We start from the raw sequence: 19587 nt of genomic DNA on the forward strand, positions 1-19587 counted from the left end.
GATCCAAATAGGTTTTTCTGATTCACTCTATATAAACAATTTTTTTAAATGCATAGATTAATTTAAGTGCTGAAACTTTAAAGTGACTAGGAAATTTTATTAGCATTTTCCAAAGAATTTAAAGTAGAAAATTAAATTCTCTAAAACTTTACCCAGTGATGTCAGTCATTTTTTTCACTCACAAATATTTATTGATCTTCTCTTGTCTACTCTATTACCCCTTCTATGTGCTATGAATAGAGCACTAGAAAAGCATGTCTTTATGTGTTCCTTTTAAAAGGGGTAAATAGCTTCTATAAACTATTGTAGTTACTGATGTTCTGAGTACACACAAGTTTCTGACTGAATGGGTAAGACCTCCTCAATGATATTATGCTTTTCAGTTTGGCTGTGATTCAATCAATAAATTTCAGTAAGAAATTATAAAATATAGGTTTTCCATTATGTGCATTGTATTTAAAGGGAATTTGAATTGGCCAAAAAAAAAATCTAGAGAAAAGTTAAGATTCTGGAAATTGACATAATTAGGACTTTTACAGAAAGTATTAAAATTTATATGTAACATTAAGTTTTTTTTTATATACAAAAAATGCACAGGGGTATCAGGGTTAGAATTCTAGCCACATTATGAACTAAGTACGTGTGAAAATGTGGGTATGTTAACTCAACCTAAGCTTTTTCTTCTTTAAAATGGGACGAAAGTATTTATCAAAAGCCTTGCGAGGACACAGAGATAGAGATGATCTATACAGCACCTGGCACAATCTTCTGAGCATAAGAGGTCCTAGGTGAATTTGATTTGACCTTATAACATGATGGCAAATGCTACTGAAAAGGAAAAAAATATATATACAGCTTCTCACTATTGAAAAAAAAGAAATTGATAATTTTGCCAAAAAATAAAGTCTCAAGAAAAGTGGAATACAACTCCTTGAAATAATGCATAATTGAATATCAGTTGAACAAAATTATACAACATTCTGTCTGCTTTATCCATTAACATTATATATATCTCCATGATTCCTTATCACAGGTCTAACTGCACACTGTTTCTTTGAGTGAATAGAATAGATTATTGAAGGGACTTAGTAAAGCTTCTATCTAAGGGATCAAAACCCATACATCCACATTTTGAATTATCTAAGTATCTTCTCAATTTTGCTTCGGATCCACTCTTTGAAATCCTCCTCATAATTTCCTTCATATCACAAACCTATGTACACATCTTCAGTACCCAGAACCAAAGGCTGCCAAGTCCTTGGTCAGGATAGTGGGTTGTGCTGCCTTCCTGCCCCAGCTGAGCAAATGAGCTACATTCCCCAGCTGCTTAGCAGACACTGTTCACATGCAGGGAGGGGAGGGCCTGAGCAGGAGGAGCCAGCTGGCAAACACCCTGCCAAAGGGCAGCTTCCCTTTGCTTCTGTCTTTAATTAAGAGATGGCAATGGGCCCACCACCATGCAGGAGCAGAGTGGCCCAATGACCTCTATTAGAGCAGGGCAATCACAGGCAGAAATGCCAGCTGGCAAATGCAGAGGCCCTGGAAAGCTCTGCCACCTGTGTCTGGCCAAGAGCCATCCAGTAAAATGATGGTGTCATTCTGAAGATTCAAAAGGAGCTCTGGAAACCTATCAGGACCCCCACTTCAATACATGGTATAAAAGCTCATTTTTTGTTTTTTTTTTCTTTCTCCTTCTGGGGGGGGGGAAGCAACCTTTGGTGTATTTACTGGTATGTTCAATAATTTTGCTTGGCAAAAAAGTCTGGGAATTAGCATCTTCTCAGTAAAAAAGGAAAGTACTGACCAAAAGAAGTTAATAACGTCTCCCAAATAATATACAAGCATTGTGCTGCTTTTAAAGCATGTGAGTAGGCAACCTGTTATTCATTTATTGAGTCTATGTGTAGAAATCTCTTTTCCTCAAGTTATTTTTTCTTACTTTGAGTTCTGCACATAACAGAATGTACTGATACAGCATTAAATATAAATATGAAACATAAAACCAAATCTTACAGAAATAAATATAATTAAAAAGTGAACAATAAGGAAACCATTTCTGTAACATGGATAAATGTAATTAGAAGGGATATTAATGGAAAAGAACTCTTTCCCACCGCTTACTGAATAACTCTTTGTTTTAACAAAAGCAGCTTAAGGGAAAAAGAGATAAATCCTGCCTCCGAATGAATATTATGTATACAAGACTCATGCTTATTGTGTGAAGTAATATAATGAAAATAATCAAAGGTTACTCATAAGGAGAAAATTAATTTAAGGAAAAACTTCCTTAAACATGAAGAAAAGACAATGGTCCAGCTAGTTGCTTTAGATAAAGAAAAATTATAGAGGAAAATAAGTACTTGTCAAATGAGTCTTTCTGCTGTTGAACTTTATTTCATCTAAGATATGTGTATTCAAATATAGATTTTTGGGGTGTACAGTTATTTTAAAATGCCATTATGCATTTCAACTTCTTTTATTTTATTTTTATTTCTTTTTGTCTTTTTGACTTTTCTAGTGCCATTCCCGCGGCATATGGAGGTTTCCCAGGCTAGGGATCCAATGAGAGCTGTAGCCGCCGGCCTATGCCAGAGCCACAGCAATGCGGGATCCGAGCCGCATCTGCAACCCTACACCACAGCTCAAGGCAACACCGGATCCTTAACCCACTGAGCGAGGCCACGGATCGAACCCGAAACTTCATGGTTCCTAGTCGGATTAGTTAACCACTGAGCCACCACAGAAATCCTCAACCTCTTTATAATTACAATAAAAATCTGGAAACTTAAAATATTTACCAAAAAATTCACAAATACATATATTTGCCTAGCTGTGACATTAGTATACAGTAATAAAGTTTAAAAACAACTTGGAAAAGGAATGAAAACCTGAATTTAACAAATTATTTTTGAATACAGTATGTGTTTAAATCGCAGACTTCTAGAATTTGCATTCAGTTTGGCCCACTACTCCTAGAGAAACAGGAATCGGGGAGGGATATTAACGTCATAATATTCTACTTGATTTACCCTTTTTTTAAACAATAAATACGTAAACCTTATCCTAACATAGCTTCGTCTCAAAGGTATTTTCTTGGTGAATGATGTATTTGATATATACTTTTTTCTAAACTATCTTCTAAGTGTCTTCATTTATGTTCCCTCATACTCCAACAGTTACAGGTGATGCTACCAGAAAGTCATTCCTAGAAAGACAACTATTTTAAAAACAGTAATTGATTTCTTATTCATCTACTTACAAGACAGACGAATATTGTACAGATATCCAACACCTAGAAAGAGTATGTAGATGACCCCACTCTCCTCCAGTAAACTCTACTGTCCTATTCTCTGCTGTATCTTTACACAGGTAATTGTTGAATCGATGAAAGAAGCAATTTACAGAATACTATGACTTACTTCAAATTGCTTTAAATAGTATTTCCCCACTATACTCTTTTATCTATGCATAACATGGAATGTTGAATTTTTAAGTAACTTTTATTAATAGGACATCAGTATTTCTCATGATACTTTTGCATCAGTATAAGGGGGACCATTTGGTTTCCCTCTCATTTCCAATGTCCTAAAGTGGACAATTTTTAGGTATCGCAAAGTAACCTTCTGAACTCCCTCCCACCCTCTTCACTCTTCCCTAAGAGGAGGAGTGATGGCCCTGGGAGTCTAGGGGAGGCAGTTGGGTGAGTGTGGCTGAACCCTTTCTTCCCTTCTCTTTTGGGATCTGCTTCTCTGCATTGTGCCTGCAGTCTTTTCTATTTCCACAGGAACACATTTCTGGGTCAGAGTCTCCTACCTGCCTCTTAGAGACTGGTTTGGGCACTCATCTATCTTCATCTGGCTCTCTTGGAACTCAAGTTGTTCTAAGTGGTGAATGTCATTAAATCTAGACTGTACAAAAGTCATAGTACAATGGCGCTAGGCATCGTAGTAAGACTTATGGCAACTACATATCTAAGCCAAATACTCCAGTCCAGGTTTAGAAATACTAAGTTTGTCTTTAGTTTCCATCTGTATTATACTTTTATCACTTGGTTATAGATTGAGAGGAAGAGGGATGATTACTGCCTTTAGATTTCAACAGCTATTATGCAAAATGTGTGTGAGCGGACCTAGGAGCCAACTCAAGCAAAAGAGAAAATCAAGAAAATATAAGGAATGTGGGGCATGTATTTTTGATTTTACACCATCAAATTATAAAATAAATTTGATGCTACAGTGTTAGATTTTTGTTACAGATTTTTTAAAAAGTGCAAGGTGCATGTACGCCTTACCTGCCTATACTTACTTAATAGTATAGGTATTATGCAGTTACTGGCCCTATGAATGCATTTTCCCTTGTAGTACACTGTCCCTACTGAAGGTTAACAACTTCGGTGTTTGGGACACTTTGAAAATGTCCTATGACTTCATCTTTTAATGCTGTGAACCCTAGCTAAGCTCACGTTAGACTACATGGCAGTATTCTGGCAGCATAAACTATTTCGCAGCAGCAGAACCACAAATAAAGTGCTCCCTGTATACTTCAAGCTTCCCTAATCATGACTGCAAATCAATTGTCATTGATTCACACGTAAAATTGCAACACGCTTTCCCCCAAATTGGATAACTGCAGTTGCTAGTTTTTTTTTAAAGGAAGAAAGAACATTTTTTATTCTCTTAGTCTTACCTTTTCAAAATATTTGATTTCATACTCCAGGATGATTCCATTGGGGCGATCTGGCTCTTGCCAAGACAGAGAGATGCTGTTTTTTGCAATCTTCCCCTTTTTCACATTGGTGACTGGAGAAGGGGCTGCAAAATAGTATAAAGAGTAGCATGATTAACAAAGCCTTGCAATTACAACAGTGTATAATGTATATTTGCATTCTTGAACTGTAGTATAATAAAAATCCCAAACAAGTAAATTTTCTATTTACTTGGAAACAATTTTACTTTGTGTAAGACTGTACAGATTTTGAAATGTTTCAGAAATAGAATTCTCTAATATCCTGAGAAGTTTCTATAATAAAACTGTAGTCACACAGAATCTTAAGTCCACATTTTCTGTATAAAGTTTAGATACAAAACTATCTTCTTTCTATAGAATAAATACGTTCTTGATGACGTTATGTATCTTTTTATGTTTCTAAAATTTGTGGACTCTGTGTAATATATCCCATTACACTAATACATACATAATTATCTGTATTATATTACCACAATACTAAGGCTTTTTTTTTTTTTTTTGTCTTTTTAGGGCCACAACCACGGCATATGGAGGTTCTCAGGGTAGGGGTCTAATCAGAGTTGTAGCCGCCAGCCTATGCCACAGCCAGTTGTAACACGGGATCCGAGCCGCATCTGCGACCTACACCACAGCTCACAGCAATGCTGGATCCTTAACCCACTGAGCAAGGCCAGGGATCAAACCCGCAACCTCATGGTTCCTAGTTGGATTCGTTTCCGCTGCACCACAATGGGAACTCCAATATTAACGCTCCTTTTAATAATTATTTCTGAAATAATATGGGTCCTATAATCATTAAAAATTCCTATATTAGGTACAGTGGAGGTTTTCCTTCAAAATATACTATTGAATATGTAGTATATATTGAAAACAAGAGCAAATGAAATATTTTCCTTCATTTTCATTTTCCACAAATGTTAAACACAAATCAGTCATTTATAGTGTCCATTGCTATTTGTCAGTGTCTATTATGTGACAATTTTTCATTTTTTCCTTCTCTCTTTTTTCTTTCTCTTCTTTCCTTCCTCCTTCCCTCCCTCCTTCCTTCCTTCCAACCATCCTTCCTTTCTTTCTTTTTGGCTGCACCTATGGCATATAGAAGTTCTCGGGCCAGGGGTCGAATGAGAGCTGCAACTGAGGCTTACACCACAGCCACAGCACCACAAGATCCAAGCTGCATCTACAAACTACATCATAGCTTGCAGCAATGCCAGATCCTTAACTCACTGAGCGAAGCCAGAGATTGAATCTGCATCCTCACAGGGATTGGTCGAGTCCTTAACCTACTAAGCCACAACATACACTCCTTAAATGACTACTTTTCTAATGAAAATGGAAAAAAAAAATATGCTATTTTAGATATTTCTGAGTATGTTGAATTCCTCCACACATAAATGTTTGATTCAACATCCATTTTTATCAACCTGCTGAGACGTATATAAGAGACTCTGGGTTTGATGCTGTAAAGAGGTATTGACTACATCTCTTTATGACATCAAACATATATCTGTACTACATTACCCTATAACATACAGTGTAGTATATACAGACATATATAAATATATATGTGTTATCTAATGTACACTATAAGATGATGGAAAAGATGTAAGCCATAGTGAGTAGTTTTTAGCCAGAGGCTTAGCCCTATATGAACAGTATTAGCCATCTGGTGAAATTAAAATTAATATATGTGTTACACATATGTATAGTTTCTAACTGTTTTAATTTCCAGAATTGTTATGACAAAATAGCATACTGTAATTTGTCACATTTAATTATGTTTTTCCATTCCTTAGAAAACGTAACCAAATCAGAGACACCACTTTGAGCAATTGCAAGAACAAAGTCTAGAACTGTTTGGTGGGCCCAACGCTGGTGTGAAAAGCAAGGTTGGAAAGAGGCTCATCATTTAAAAACAGAAATGAGATCAGGTCTGCTTCTCTGTCTTACTGCAGAGTGAAGCCCAAACGTGGAACTGCATGCCAGCCTCAATACCACCTGGCCCTCTGCATCTCAGACCTCATTGTCTCCTGCCACTGTTCTTAAGCAGCTCTGCCCTGGCTGGCTGTCTGCAGGCACTTCTGACACACTCCTGCCTACGGATCTTGGTATCTGCATCCTCTTATTTAGAAAGGCTTCTCTCTCTGACTTCTCCAGCCTGCTTCCTTCTTCCTCTGGAATTCTCCCTGAGACCCTTCCTGTCTGTGCTCTCCCTCAACTGCCCTCACCTCACCACGGACTCTGTTTCATCAGTGTTTTATTTTCCTCTTTAGCTCTTGCACTTCCACTGTCTGATATTCATGTCTAAATTCTATCTTTTCTTTTTCCAATCCTCTCAAGTAGAATGTAATTTTTATGAGAGCACAGGTTATTTCATTCACTGCTAAATCCCTAGACCTAGAAAAGCACCTGGACAGAGGCAGGCCCAATAAATATGTATGGAATAAATGACTGGTAGTAAAAAAAAAAAAAAAAAAAAAAATCACACATGGAGAACACCTTTAATTTTTTTTTTTTTTTATAATTTACATCCACGAACTCATCTATGAAATAAGGGTGAAGTGTTTTTCAATAAGATTGAAATGGATGAGTTCCTGCTGTGGTACAGCGGGTTAAGAATCTGAATGCAGCAGCCTGGGTCTCTGAGGGGGTGTGGGTTCGATCTGAGGCCCTGATGCAGTGGATTAAAGGATCTGGTGTTGCTGCAGCTATGGCTTGGATTCAGTCCCTGGCCTGGTAACTCCGAAGTTGTGCAGGTGTGGCCGTAAAGAAAAAGAGACAGGTATAATGTTTAAAAGCAAAATCCGTTAACCTTCTAGTGTTTTAAGTACCCATAATAGGGTGATAATGACTTTGGTACTATAGGATGTACTTGTATTCTTTTAGTCATATGGCTTTGTGGTATTCAGATTCAGAGGATGCAGAGTTTCAACCTTATCATCTTAAACATGTCCAGTTCCACAAATTTTCTGGACTGCTACTGAACATATGGTACACGTATGAAGCTAAAAGTATCTAAAAGTAGTTTTGAAATTTCAGTTTATTTACTTCAAAGGAAATTGTTCTCACATTCTGGCATAAGTTCAAAGTCTCTATTAATTTCCTCGTGAGGGAAAAGTCATGCCATATCCAGAACTGAGGATACAGTATCCAAAAGACATGGAAACAAGAAAAAGGAAGAAGCTCTGGCTCCCCTAGTTCATTTCAGTTGTTTGTAGCAAAATAGCAAATTTTCTCAAGTACAAACAGTAAAAGAGAATTAGGAAGAGAGTGATATATTTTAATGGACTTTGTTCAGTAATGAATATCTTTATGAATTATCTTAAATCATAAATCACACACACTTTTCCATTACCACTATATTCATTGCCTATACTTTAGTGAAGATCTAGACAAAGACTGTCTTTAAATTTTTTCGCTCATTTTACTACATTGCGCTTTCATTTTCATTGATGTATTTCTTACAGATAACTATCAGTTTTCACTTAATAAACTGATAGCATTGCCAATGTTCTATTCATAATTTTATTTAACATGTATCCTTCATGAAGGCAGGGATTAATTTGGTTTAGTTCACTATTAAATTTCCAGCACCAGAAAATTACTTGGCATATAGTTATATCATAAATATTTGTTGAGTGGATACACATGTGAATGAATGAATGAATGGTAAATGCATACATCATCATGTATTATTCAAAACATCAGAGTTTGTGCACATATTAGGACCTTAGTAGATGGAGATTTGTGCTTTATTTTAAAACAATAAATTCTTTAATAAAATAATCAACCATTTCAAAGTGAAGCTATCAAGTAAATATCAATACAGACACAACCAGCCTGAAGTAGAATTCTCTGTTCTTTGCTTACATCCATCAAAGCTAAACATAAAGTGTATAGCTTTCAAAGACTGATTTAATAAACACCATTGTTTTCCAATTTGGTTTTCTCAGAGGCTAAATGGTACTCTTTAAAATATGGTTCAGAATGGAGGAAGAAGACCACGTCTCAGCTCACAGTAGTTCAAGAATAATTTGCTCTGTGGGGACCATCTCTGTGTCATTGGGTAAATCTGATCAAAGTGGGGACACTGACAGCTCCTGGGGACATGATGATAAGGCACAAATTGTGAATGGCAGCTCTCTTTCCGACTATAAGGTATTTCACTGACAATGTGCACATTAAGATAACTGTAACCAGATTTGTCAGCATCAGGGCATGTTTAATTTATCTCATTTATCTCCCTTATGAATACCTTTTTCTCATTCTTTATCCCCTTGACCTTTCATTTAAGTAAGCCTGGAACAAAATGAGAATGATATCACAGAGGACTACTGCCTGTAAAACTGTGCTGGATGATGATAAATGGTAAAACTATTACTGTTCTAGTGTAAGAAGGACAAAAATATTAGAGAAATAAGGTTGTGAATAGAACAAAATAATTTATACAACTTCAAATTTCACCTTTTGGATATGCAGAAACATTCCAGACTGTTTCTGTATTATAACATATACTGGCGGTAAACTTTGAGCACCATTATAAAAAACAAGATCTTTATTCTTTAGGCTAGTAAGAGCTCACATTATAGACTGATTTGTCTAACTGAATTTAAAAAGCTTAAAGCAAGAATGGAGAATGGATTTTGGAGTTCCTGTTGTGGCACAGCAAAAACAAATCCGACCAGTATGCACAAGGATGCAGGTTCAATCCCTGGCCTCACCAGTGAAAAAGTTTAAAGACAGTCTTAGTCTAGATCCACACTAAAGTATAGGCAATGAATATAGTGGTAATGGAAATGCCAATGTGGTTAAGGATCCCACATTCTGTAGCTGTGGTGTAAGCCAGTAGCTACGGCTCCAATTCAACGTCTAGCCTTGGAACTTCTATAAGTTGTGGGTGCATCTCTAAAAAAGCAAAAAAAAAAAAAAAAAAAAAAAAAAAAGAGAGAGGGAGAGAGAAAGGAGAATGGTTTTATATTTATAGAAAGATTATGAAGACAGTACAGAGAGATTCCCATATGTCTCACACCTAAGATCCTCTATTAGAAACATTTTACAACAGTACATCTGTTACAATTAATGAACCAACACTGACACATTACAGCCCACATTTTGCTCAGATTTCCTTAGTTGTTACTTTTTCTACCCCAGAATCCCATTGGGCATACCATGTTACACTTAGTCAACATGTTTCCTTAGGCTCCTCCTGGCTGCTACCATGTCTCAAACTTTGCTTTGAGGACTTGGACAGTTTTGAGGCATATGGTCAGATGTTCCGTACATTATCTCTCAGTTGGGATTGACTTGCTGTTTTTCTCATTACTAGATTTGAGTCATGCATCTTTTAGAAAAAGACTGCAGAGGTCAAGTGCCATTTTCATTACATCCTATCAGAGGTACATGCCATCGACATAACATACCACTATTAGGTCAGCTTTGATTACCTGACTGAGGTAGCACTGACCATGCTTCTCCACTCAAGTTATTATCTTGCCAGTTTTCCATGCTGTACTCTTTGCAAGAAAATGGCTATGTGTGGTCCACACTTAAAGAACAATGAGTTATGTTCTGCCTCCTTTAGGGTACAGTATCTGTCTGAATTACTGACTATGCAACCTTATTCATTTATTTAATCATATTTATATCCATACGGTGTTTGGACATGTGGTTTTTTTTCACACTTTATCTTATAATCTAATACTTTATTTTTTTACTCAAATTGTTAGAGCTTTGGCCACTGATTACCCTTTCAGATCTTTAGCTCCCATGTCTCTCTGAATATATATCCCCATCATCGTGGGTTTCTCTGTTTTCTACATCACTTTCTTACCCCTGGCACTTCAGGACCATAAGCTCCAGACTTGTTTTGTTTATTTACTGTCCTCAGAGCTAGAAGCAGTCATTTCTCCTGGGAACATTGGTATCTTTTATTGGAGAATTCTAGCAACCTAGGTCTGGATGATAGGAGTGCTCCTTGGTACTGGGGTGTTGCTTCTAGGGCCTCCCAGCTGACAAAGCCAGGAAATAAATGTGTGTATGTCTATAAACATTTTTATTAATACCTATAGTTGTGTGTGTATCTCTGTGTATGTGTGTGTGCATTAAGCTAAACATGAGCATATACTGATGTCACCAACTCTAATTGGTTATCACAGGGATTATTCTAGCCTTTTCACCCTAGCTAATCTGTAACTTACCACTTCAATAGTGGCTCCCACTGTCAATTTACTCAATTGATTAATTCAAGTATATATGTCTAGTGGTTAAAGACTTGCCCATCTGTGTCTGTTTGACTTACTAATAATTACATAATGCGGAAATCTCTAACATCTCAATGGCACAAGCAATGATATACAAAAGTCTGCTATTTGTTATGTAAAACAGTATGTCATACTAACTTTTCAAATACAGAACCTAGTTTAGGGCACAGTGTCCTCAGATGCGAAGGGATGCCATGGTGTAAACAGCTTTGAAGTCAGACAGACTTGGCTTCAAATCCTTTGGCAACCAGCCACTTCCTAGCTGAGTGACCCTATTTAAGTTACTTAACTACTCTGGATGTTGTAACTATGGTGCATTCTCCACACACCTGGAATCCATGGTCCCTTCTAAAGAAAAAAGGCATTTTAGAGATTTCTTTCTCAAATAAAAATGCAATCTGCTCATTCAGACAAAACCTACAATCACTATACCTTTAAAGCTTGCAACTGGATCTTTTGATATATGATCTAAGTGAAGTTTTGAAAAGACCATTCCAAAAAAAAAAAAAAAAAAAAACACCTGGCTTTAAATGTCAGTAGTTCTAGAGAGATGATATCCTTTTTAATAAAAAGAAACTATGAACTGAAAAGTTCCATAGCTTTTTTTAAAGACTTGAAAAATCATAAGATATTGAAAATTAATTGTTTTCAATAGGAAATAAAAGTAACTTAATTGCAAATAAGTAATTTTTGATGTGATCAAACAGTAGTATTAATCATATGCTTCAAATATCGTCTTGAAGTAATATGCGCAATGATGCTAATTAGAAAAGAAAATAGCAATAATAAAGATAGAGAGCTACACCACTGGTATTTACAGTCAACGTTCTTCTGAAACATTCATGCAAATTACAAAACAATTATTAAATATAACAATATGTAAAACGACACATACTCCTTCCTGAATTAATTCCACACCAAAAAAAACTCCCATAAAATTTGTTTTCCATTTATTACTCCTTATTACTTGATAATAGAATTTTTAGCACACAAAATGGCCTTACTATTAAATGGCTACTTAAGCTTAACCACAGCATCCGTTTTATGAGAAAAAGAATTTAAACAAATTTTAAAGTATCCTTTTAAAAGAAAATGGGGTTATATGTAGCAAGTAACAGGGTGTAGTTGTAAAATGTTAATCAACACAGTGTTCTTCATATATATTATATCCAAGGGGATACAGTCCTATACGCAATTTTCAGTATGATTCATTAATATTATACCTCAATTATAGGACACGGCAGTAAGTTTTATAGGTGGATAAATAGTAATTGGGTCAATAAACACACTCATATAATACGTTTTTTCATAAGAAAAAATTAATCTCTTATAAATCCATATGATGCAAAGTATTGAAAACCATAGACTAAGCCACTACCAGTAACAAAGCCACTAAGTGTAAAATTTAATTCAGTTCTTAATTACTTCAAGATCTTCATCATATAATCTGTTCTAGCATTTTTAAAAGAAAAATAAACATATCATAAATTAAAATAATCTATTTTTTCCTTCTTACTTCCTGTTGGTCTTAATCTTACATAGCCATACATGCAATAGGGATTATTTAACTCAACAAAGATCATTATAATAAGATATTTACCTACTGATTGTTTAAAGAAACTGATTAGATTTCTATTATCCATTAAAGTTCAAGGCCATCACATCTTTCCCTAAATATACTTCTCTCTTAGACCATCTGACAAGATTCTTTCAAAATCTGAAGTTGTGCTAGTAGAAAAAGATATAAACTTTATGGCTACAAAATAATCAGGGAGACCTGAGTAGTGCTTGTCAGCTGATCTCCTAAACATTTCAATTACAATATATTTAAATAGCATAATTTTTAGCAGCAACATGAGCAGCCATCAGTAGAGAAAATACAAGATCAGTGATTACAGCTATTTGACCTTTTAAAGTCCAGAAGAAATCCAGATCAAGATACTCTGTTACAAATTAGTAATATTGTCAGATATTTGATTCCTAAGCTCTTACCATGGAACAAATGTTAGTGACTCCAACCACATATTCTCCAAGGGGTGGGGAATCTCAGCCAACACTCAAGTTGCATGTGAGACCAGTTTCTTCCTAGAGTGACTACACAGACAAATTTCTAAAGCCAACAAAATATGGCACTGTATATTTGCCATTGAAAGTTCAAATGGCCTGAGGTTCATATTTTTTTACTAGAGAAGAATTTTTCTACCTCTGCTAGAGAAGTAGTTTGTGTTTGTATTTTCCAGAAAAGAAAAATACAAGTACAAAATTCTAACTATAAAATTCCCAAGATGATGCATTTTGTAAAATTTTAGTTATTACTCAGAAAGTTACTACATCCAAATTTTACACTGAGAAAATGTTTAGTAAATGTTGGCTAGTAACAACCGAAAAAATAAAAAATAGGAGTTCCCGTCGTGGCGCAGCGGTTAACGAATCCGACTAGGAACCATGAGGTTGCGGGTTCGGTCCCTGCCCTTGCTCAGTGGGTTAACGATCCGGCGTTGCGGTGAGCTGTGGTGTAGGTTGCAGACGCGGCTCGGATCCCGTGTTGCTGTGGCTCTGGCGTAGGCCGGTGGCTACAGCTCCGATTGGACCCCTAGCCTGGGAACCTCCATATGCCGCGGGAGCGGCCCAAAGAAATAGCAAAAAGACAAAAAAAAAAAAAAAAAAAAAAAAAAAAGAAGGAAAGTTATACTACGAGAATATAATCAGACAAATTCAAAATGTCAAAAAAAATAAATAAAAAAAATAAAATAAAAAATAAAAGAATAAATACACTCATAGATTACTGAATAGTTGGATAAAAGAACTATTATCATTACCTAATAATATACTGCCTTTATAGTAAACATTACATGCCAGAGACTTTGTAGTTTAAGTACTTTATGTGCATTAACTCATTAAATATTTCTAAAACCCCTAGGAAGTCCAGATTATCATCATCCTCTTTTGAAGCACAGAAAAGTTAGATAACTTGTTCAATCAACCCACAGAAATTGGGAGACCTAATCAGTCTTGTTTCAGAGTTTGTACTCTTAACCATTACACCATAGAACAATAAAAGAATCTCTTAATAATAGAGATGTTCCACTTAATTGAACATCAGATTATGTTAAACATTACTCCGATTACCTAATTTTTCCTTTACATAGCCTAACCTCTTAATTTTTGTTCAACTGCTTCGTGTCTTCCAAAGCTGATTACAGAAAAACAAACAACAATCTCTGATAAAATATCAGGTGACTCTTTATTGTCCTATATACTATATGCATTCTGTGTTGTGTAACTGTCTACTCTGAGATGTATTACCTAAAGCAATGATTGCACAATAATTTTATCTCCCATAACACACCTAAAAGAGAGCATTCAAAAGTGTGAGCGCTCCCTACATATACTCCCGTATGGATGAAACCTGAAAACTGTCTTCTGGAAATAAAGCCCCAAGATAAATCACAACCTTCACAACCATTCAGTAAACAAGCAAAGACCGTTCTCCATGTACTGTACCACCTATGAGATAAACTATGGATTTTCAACAATTTTTTTCAGGCTAGATGCAATTCAGTTTTCTCTACCTCTCAGCAATGCATATGTAAACACTTTGAGGCAAATATACAGACAGCCATGAATATCTTATAATTTACAAGTATTTAAAAATGCATATCTCATACACTTCGATACTTTATGGTTAATAAGTAATAACTTGCAAGGAGCTGGAACAATAGAACATGGAACATCTGCACCATGGAGTGACACAGCAGATATGCAGACTCCTGTAAAACTCTACTGCGATTTTCCCAGCGCACAGCTTTCCTCCCAAACTCAAACCACCTCTTCACCTCAAGGCTTTTAAGAGGCTCCCAGAGGGAAGAAGAAGTGGTATCAGAAATCCTCCTCTTCCCTTCCCTCCTTTTCTAATATTATTGAAAAACTAATGACAGAGACTGGTGACTTGGCTGTTGAGTTGACAATGCCGCATGTCTTGGTGAGTGATCATAAGACTGAAAATATTAAAAATAAATTGGTTGATTTGCATTTCTCTAATAATTAGCGATGTCGAGCATTTTTTCATGTGCGTGTTGGCCATCTACATGTCTTCTTTGGAGAAATGTCTATTTAGGTCTCCTGCCATACCACCTCACACTGGTCAGAATGGCTGTCATTAACAAGACTATAAATAACAAATGCTGGAGAGGTTGTGGAGAAAAGGGAACCTTCCTACACTGTTGGTAGGAATGAAAATTGGTACCACTACTATGGAAAACAATATGGTGGTACCTCAGAAAACTAAAAACAGAACTACCATATGATCCAGCAGTCCCACTCCTGGGCATATATCCAGATTAAGCTTTCATTGAAGAAGATACATGCACCCCTATGTTCATTGCAGTGCTATTCACAATAGCCAAGGCATGGAAACAACCTAAATGTCCATCAACAGATGAATGGATTAAGAAGATGTGTAGTATACACAATGGAATACTACTCAACCATAAAAAAGAAAAAAATAATGCCATTGCAGCAATGTGGATGGAATTGAAGACTCTGATACTAAGTGAAGTAAGTCAGAAAGAGAAAGACAAATACTGTATGGCATCACTTCTATCTGGAATCTAATATATGGCACAAATGAATCTTTCTACCAAAAATAAACAAACTCATGGACTTGAAGAACAGACTTGCTGCCAAGGGGAAGGGTGGGTGAGGGAACAGGATAGACTTGGAGTTTGGGGTTAGTAGATGCAAATTATTGCATTTGGAGTGGATAAGCAATGAGATCCTACTGTATGCAACAGGGAACTATATCTAGTCACTTGTGATAGAACGTGATGGAGGACAATATGAAAAAATAATGTATATGGATGGAAGGATGGCTGGGTCACTTTGCTGTGCAGCAGAAATGGAGAGAACATTGTAAATCAACTATAATAAAAATTTTTTTTAAAATAAATTGGGAAAATATTAGATCTTGCAGACACAGAAAGTTAGATCAATCCTCTGAGAATCTATTTACCTGCTTCCCAGACTACATAACTGTTGAGTACAGTGAGTGGCCTCCTTTGTCTCTGTAGCCTTTGAAACAAGAAAAAAACAAGCCCACAGTGGGAGCCCAATACAAAATGATCCAATCCATCATGAAGCCGCCAAAAGAGGAACCTGCTGCAAGATATTTCTGACAAGTACTGAAGAGGTAATATCATCGTTAAAAACATAATGGAACCTTGGTTTTTCAAATCTATGAGTAAAACTGACACGTGCCATTTTACTTGCATGTGAGCTTTTATTTAAAAACCATCAGAGAGTAAACTTATTAAGAGCCTTCATGACCTCATATTACAAGTTTAATTCTATCTTTTGAATAAAAACGAAACAAGAATAACCAATTCTTGTGACTACAAGGAGAAACTTGGCAGGTGAAAATGACTAAGTATTGTGATAAATATAATTTTAATGCACTTTCAAAGACATGGTTATGCAAAATTGACTCATAACATCATGCTTGCAAATGCAGAAAATTTTCAGAGATACAGAAGTAAAACATGCCAGAGCAATTTGTGACCTAACGAAATAATTCAAAAACACTGGAAGCAAAGTTTATTTACATTTCTTTATAGTAAATGGCTGTAGTTAATCAGTGGAAACGAAAGTCAGAAAATTTTATATTCCCTAGGTGATTATAATCTTAACTATCCCTGATTACTATGTTAAGCACTTGTTTCAATTAAACTCTTCATCCTTTTCCTTTACTCATTTGCCATTAATCTATTATTTATTACTTCCCATAAGTGTTGTTATATCTGCCTGAAACAGATGGTATCTTGTTTTTTTAGAAAGTAGGTAAAAATACTAAATAAATTCATGAACTTATATATGATAAATGTTTTCATAATGGATAAACACCTATGTGAATATATTTAGTGCCTCTATCTTTTAAGTACTAATAATGCTAAGAAACAGAGTTAGAATTTAAACCCAGATACAGGTGAATCTAAAGGTATATCATCTGCTGCTTCTGTATATGATGAGGTATTTGGTAACAATTTTTTAAAAATATACAATATAATGTGTATACATATACACTGTCTGTATGTTAAGAAATTTTAGCCATTAATTTCAAAGCATCACATAAGAGTTATCAAGTATCTAGCCTAGAGAAAATAACAATATATTAGGTACAATTTAGGACTGAAATAGTTTCTTCTTGGTTCATTAAAAACACTACATGGTATTATTTACTTTAAAGTTGCTTTCTGTATTTTGGGGACTTTAAAAACGTCTTTAGTGATATACATCTGTCCATTAATCTGTGAAAACGGAATCCAAATGCTGTTTAGTTGATGCAGTCCCATTTGTTTACGTTTGCTTCTGCAGCCCTTGCATAAAGAGACAGATCCAAGAAAACATTGTTAAGCCAATGCAAAGAGCATACTTACTTTGTTTTCTCTTTCTTTTTTGGGGGCCGGGGGTTCATGCTTGTGGCATGCTGAAGTTCCGGGGCAGGGGCCAGGGACTGAACCCACACCTAAGCTGCAACCCAAGCCACAGCAGTGAAAATGCCGGATCTTTAACCTCCTAAGCCCACCAGAAAACTCCTTATGTTTTCTTCTAGGATTTTTATGGTTTTATTCTTACATTTAAAACTTTAATCCATTTAGAGTTTATTTTTGTATATGACATAAAAAAATGATTTAGTTTCATTCTTTTTTTTTTTTTTGTCTTTTCTAGACCTGTACCCACAGCATATGGAGGTTCACAGGTTAGGGGTCTAATCAGAGCTGTAGCCACTGGCCTATGCCACAGCCACAGCAACACTACATACCATAGCCTACAACATAGCTCACAGATCCTTAACCCACTGAGTGATGCCAGGGGTTGAACCCACAACCTCATGGTTCCTAGTCAGATTTGTTTCCAATGCACCTCGATGGGAACTCCCTGATTTTTTTTTTTAATGTTTTTTACTTTTACAACTTCAGTTGGTTTACAGTGTTCTTTCAATTTCTACTGTACAGCAAAGTGACCCAGTCACACACACATACACACATATATATACACCCTTTTTCTCACATTATCCTCCATCATGTTCCATCATAAGTGACTAGATATAGCTCCCTGTGCTTATACAGCAGGATCTCATTGCTTATCCATTCCAAATGCAATAGTTTGCATCTATTAACTACAGATTCTCAGTCCATCACACTCCCTTCTCTTTCCCCTCAGCAACCACAAGTCTGTCATCCAAGTCCATGGCAGCCTTAAGAAAGAACAACCTTGAAGTATCACATTCCCTGACTTGAAACTGTATTAAAAAACTATAGTACCATAATGTTTTGATAACTATAGTTTTGCAACACAGTTTAAAGTCAGGAAATGTGATACTAAGGGATTGTTCTTTCTCAAGGTTGCTTTGGCTATGCAGGTTTATTGTGGCCAACAGACATATGAAAAGATGTTCAACATCACTAATCAGGGAAATGCAAATCAAAATCACAATGAGATTTCACCTCACATCTGTCGGAATGGCTATTATCAAAAAGACAAGGAATAACAAGTGTTGATGAGATATGGTGAACAGGGGACACTTGTGCACTTCTGGTGGGAATGTAAATTGGTAGAACCAGTATATGAGACAGTATAAAGGTTCCCTCAAACAATTAAGAGTAGAACTACCACATGATCCAGCAATTCCAGTTCTGAGTGTTTACCTGTAAAGAACAAAAATACTAATTCAAAATACGTATGCATCCCAATGTTCACTACAGCATTATGGAAAAAATGTAAGTGTTTGTCAATAAATAAATGGAAAAAGAAACAGTGATAATATGTACATATATCTCGCAATCACAAGATTATGCCTCACGTAATGTTGCAGCACCACTGACTAAAAAACTTCAACGTTGAAAACAAAATGTTAATTTTTTTGTGTGTTATTTTTTTTTTAGGGCCACAGGTGTGGCATATGGAACTTCCCAGGCTAGTGGTCAAATGAGAACTGCAGCTGCTGGCCTACACCACAGCCACAGCAACAATGGATCTGAGTAGCATCTGCGGCTTGCACCACAGCTCACAGCAATGCCAGATCCTTAACCCACTGAGTGAGGCCAGGAATCAAACCCAAGTCCCCATGGATACTAGTTGGGTTCCTTACCACTGAGCCACAGTGGGAACTTCTGTTAACTATTTTTTATATGACCATAAACTACTCAATCCAGGGCATGCTCCTCAGGAAGAATTTTTGTGACTTTTTAAGTTTATTCCAGAAAACACTCCAAGCACACACAATATTTTGTTAAGATATAAGGATTAAAATAAAGCATATAATTGAAATGACATATGTTTTCTACATTGCCCTCCTTTTGTGCAAATTGCCCTCCTTTTGTGCAAATTGTGATATGTGTAGGTAAAAGGATTTACCATTAATGGCCAATATTACCCATAATAACCACATAAAAGGAAGAGCAAATCATTTATAATAAACAAATTCTAACACTTGGTCATAAACTAAATATACATCCTGGGTAAGTTCATGAATGTCTTATTACTATGCTTTAAAATCCAACTTACTGTCACTGAGAATTCAAGA

The 19587-nt window shown here is 35.9% G+C and overlaps 1 protein-coding gene across 16 annotated transcripts in view; it reads right to left on the reverse strand.

The window, feature by feature from the left end:
- The window catches only part of EPHA5 (EPH receptor A5), a 319713-nt gene that overhangs the window by 94280 nt on the left and 205846 nt on the right, over positions 1-19587 (reverse strand). For all 16 annotated transcript variants that reach the window (XM_021101384.2, XM_084973910.1, XM_021101383.2 and 13 more), the window contains one exon: positions 4687-4811. In XM_021101384.2, coding sequence (XP_020957043.1) covers positions 4687-4811 — 125 coding nt within the window. The remainder of the gene's footprint in view (positions 1-4686; positions 4812-19587) is intronic.

This window comes from Sus scrofa, chromosome 8 (genome assembly GCF_054392235.1).
Source record: "Sus scrofa isolate SSC_HxYL_T2T_F1_AM1 chromosome 8, Sscrofa_HxYL_maternal_Yorkshire_Landrace_v2.0, whole genome shotgun sequence".
Classification (NCBI taxonomy): Eukaryota; Metazoa; Chordata; class Mammalia; order Artiodactyla; family Suidae; genus Sus; species Sus scrofa.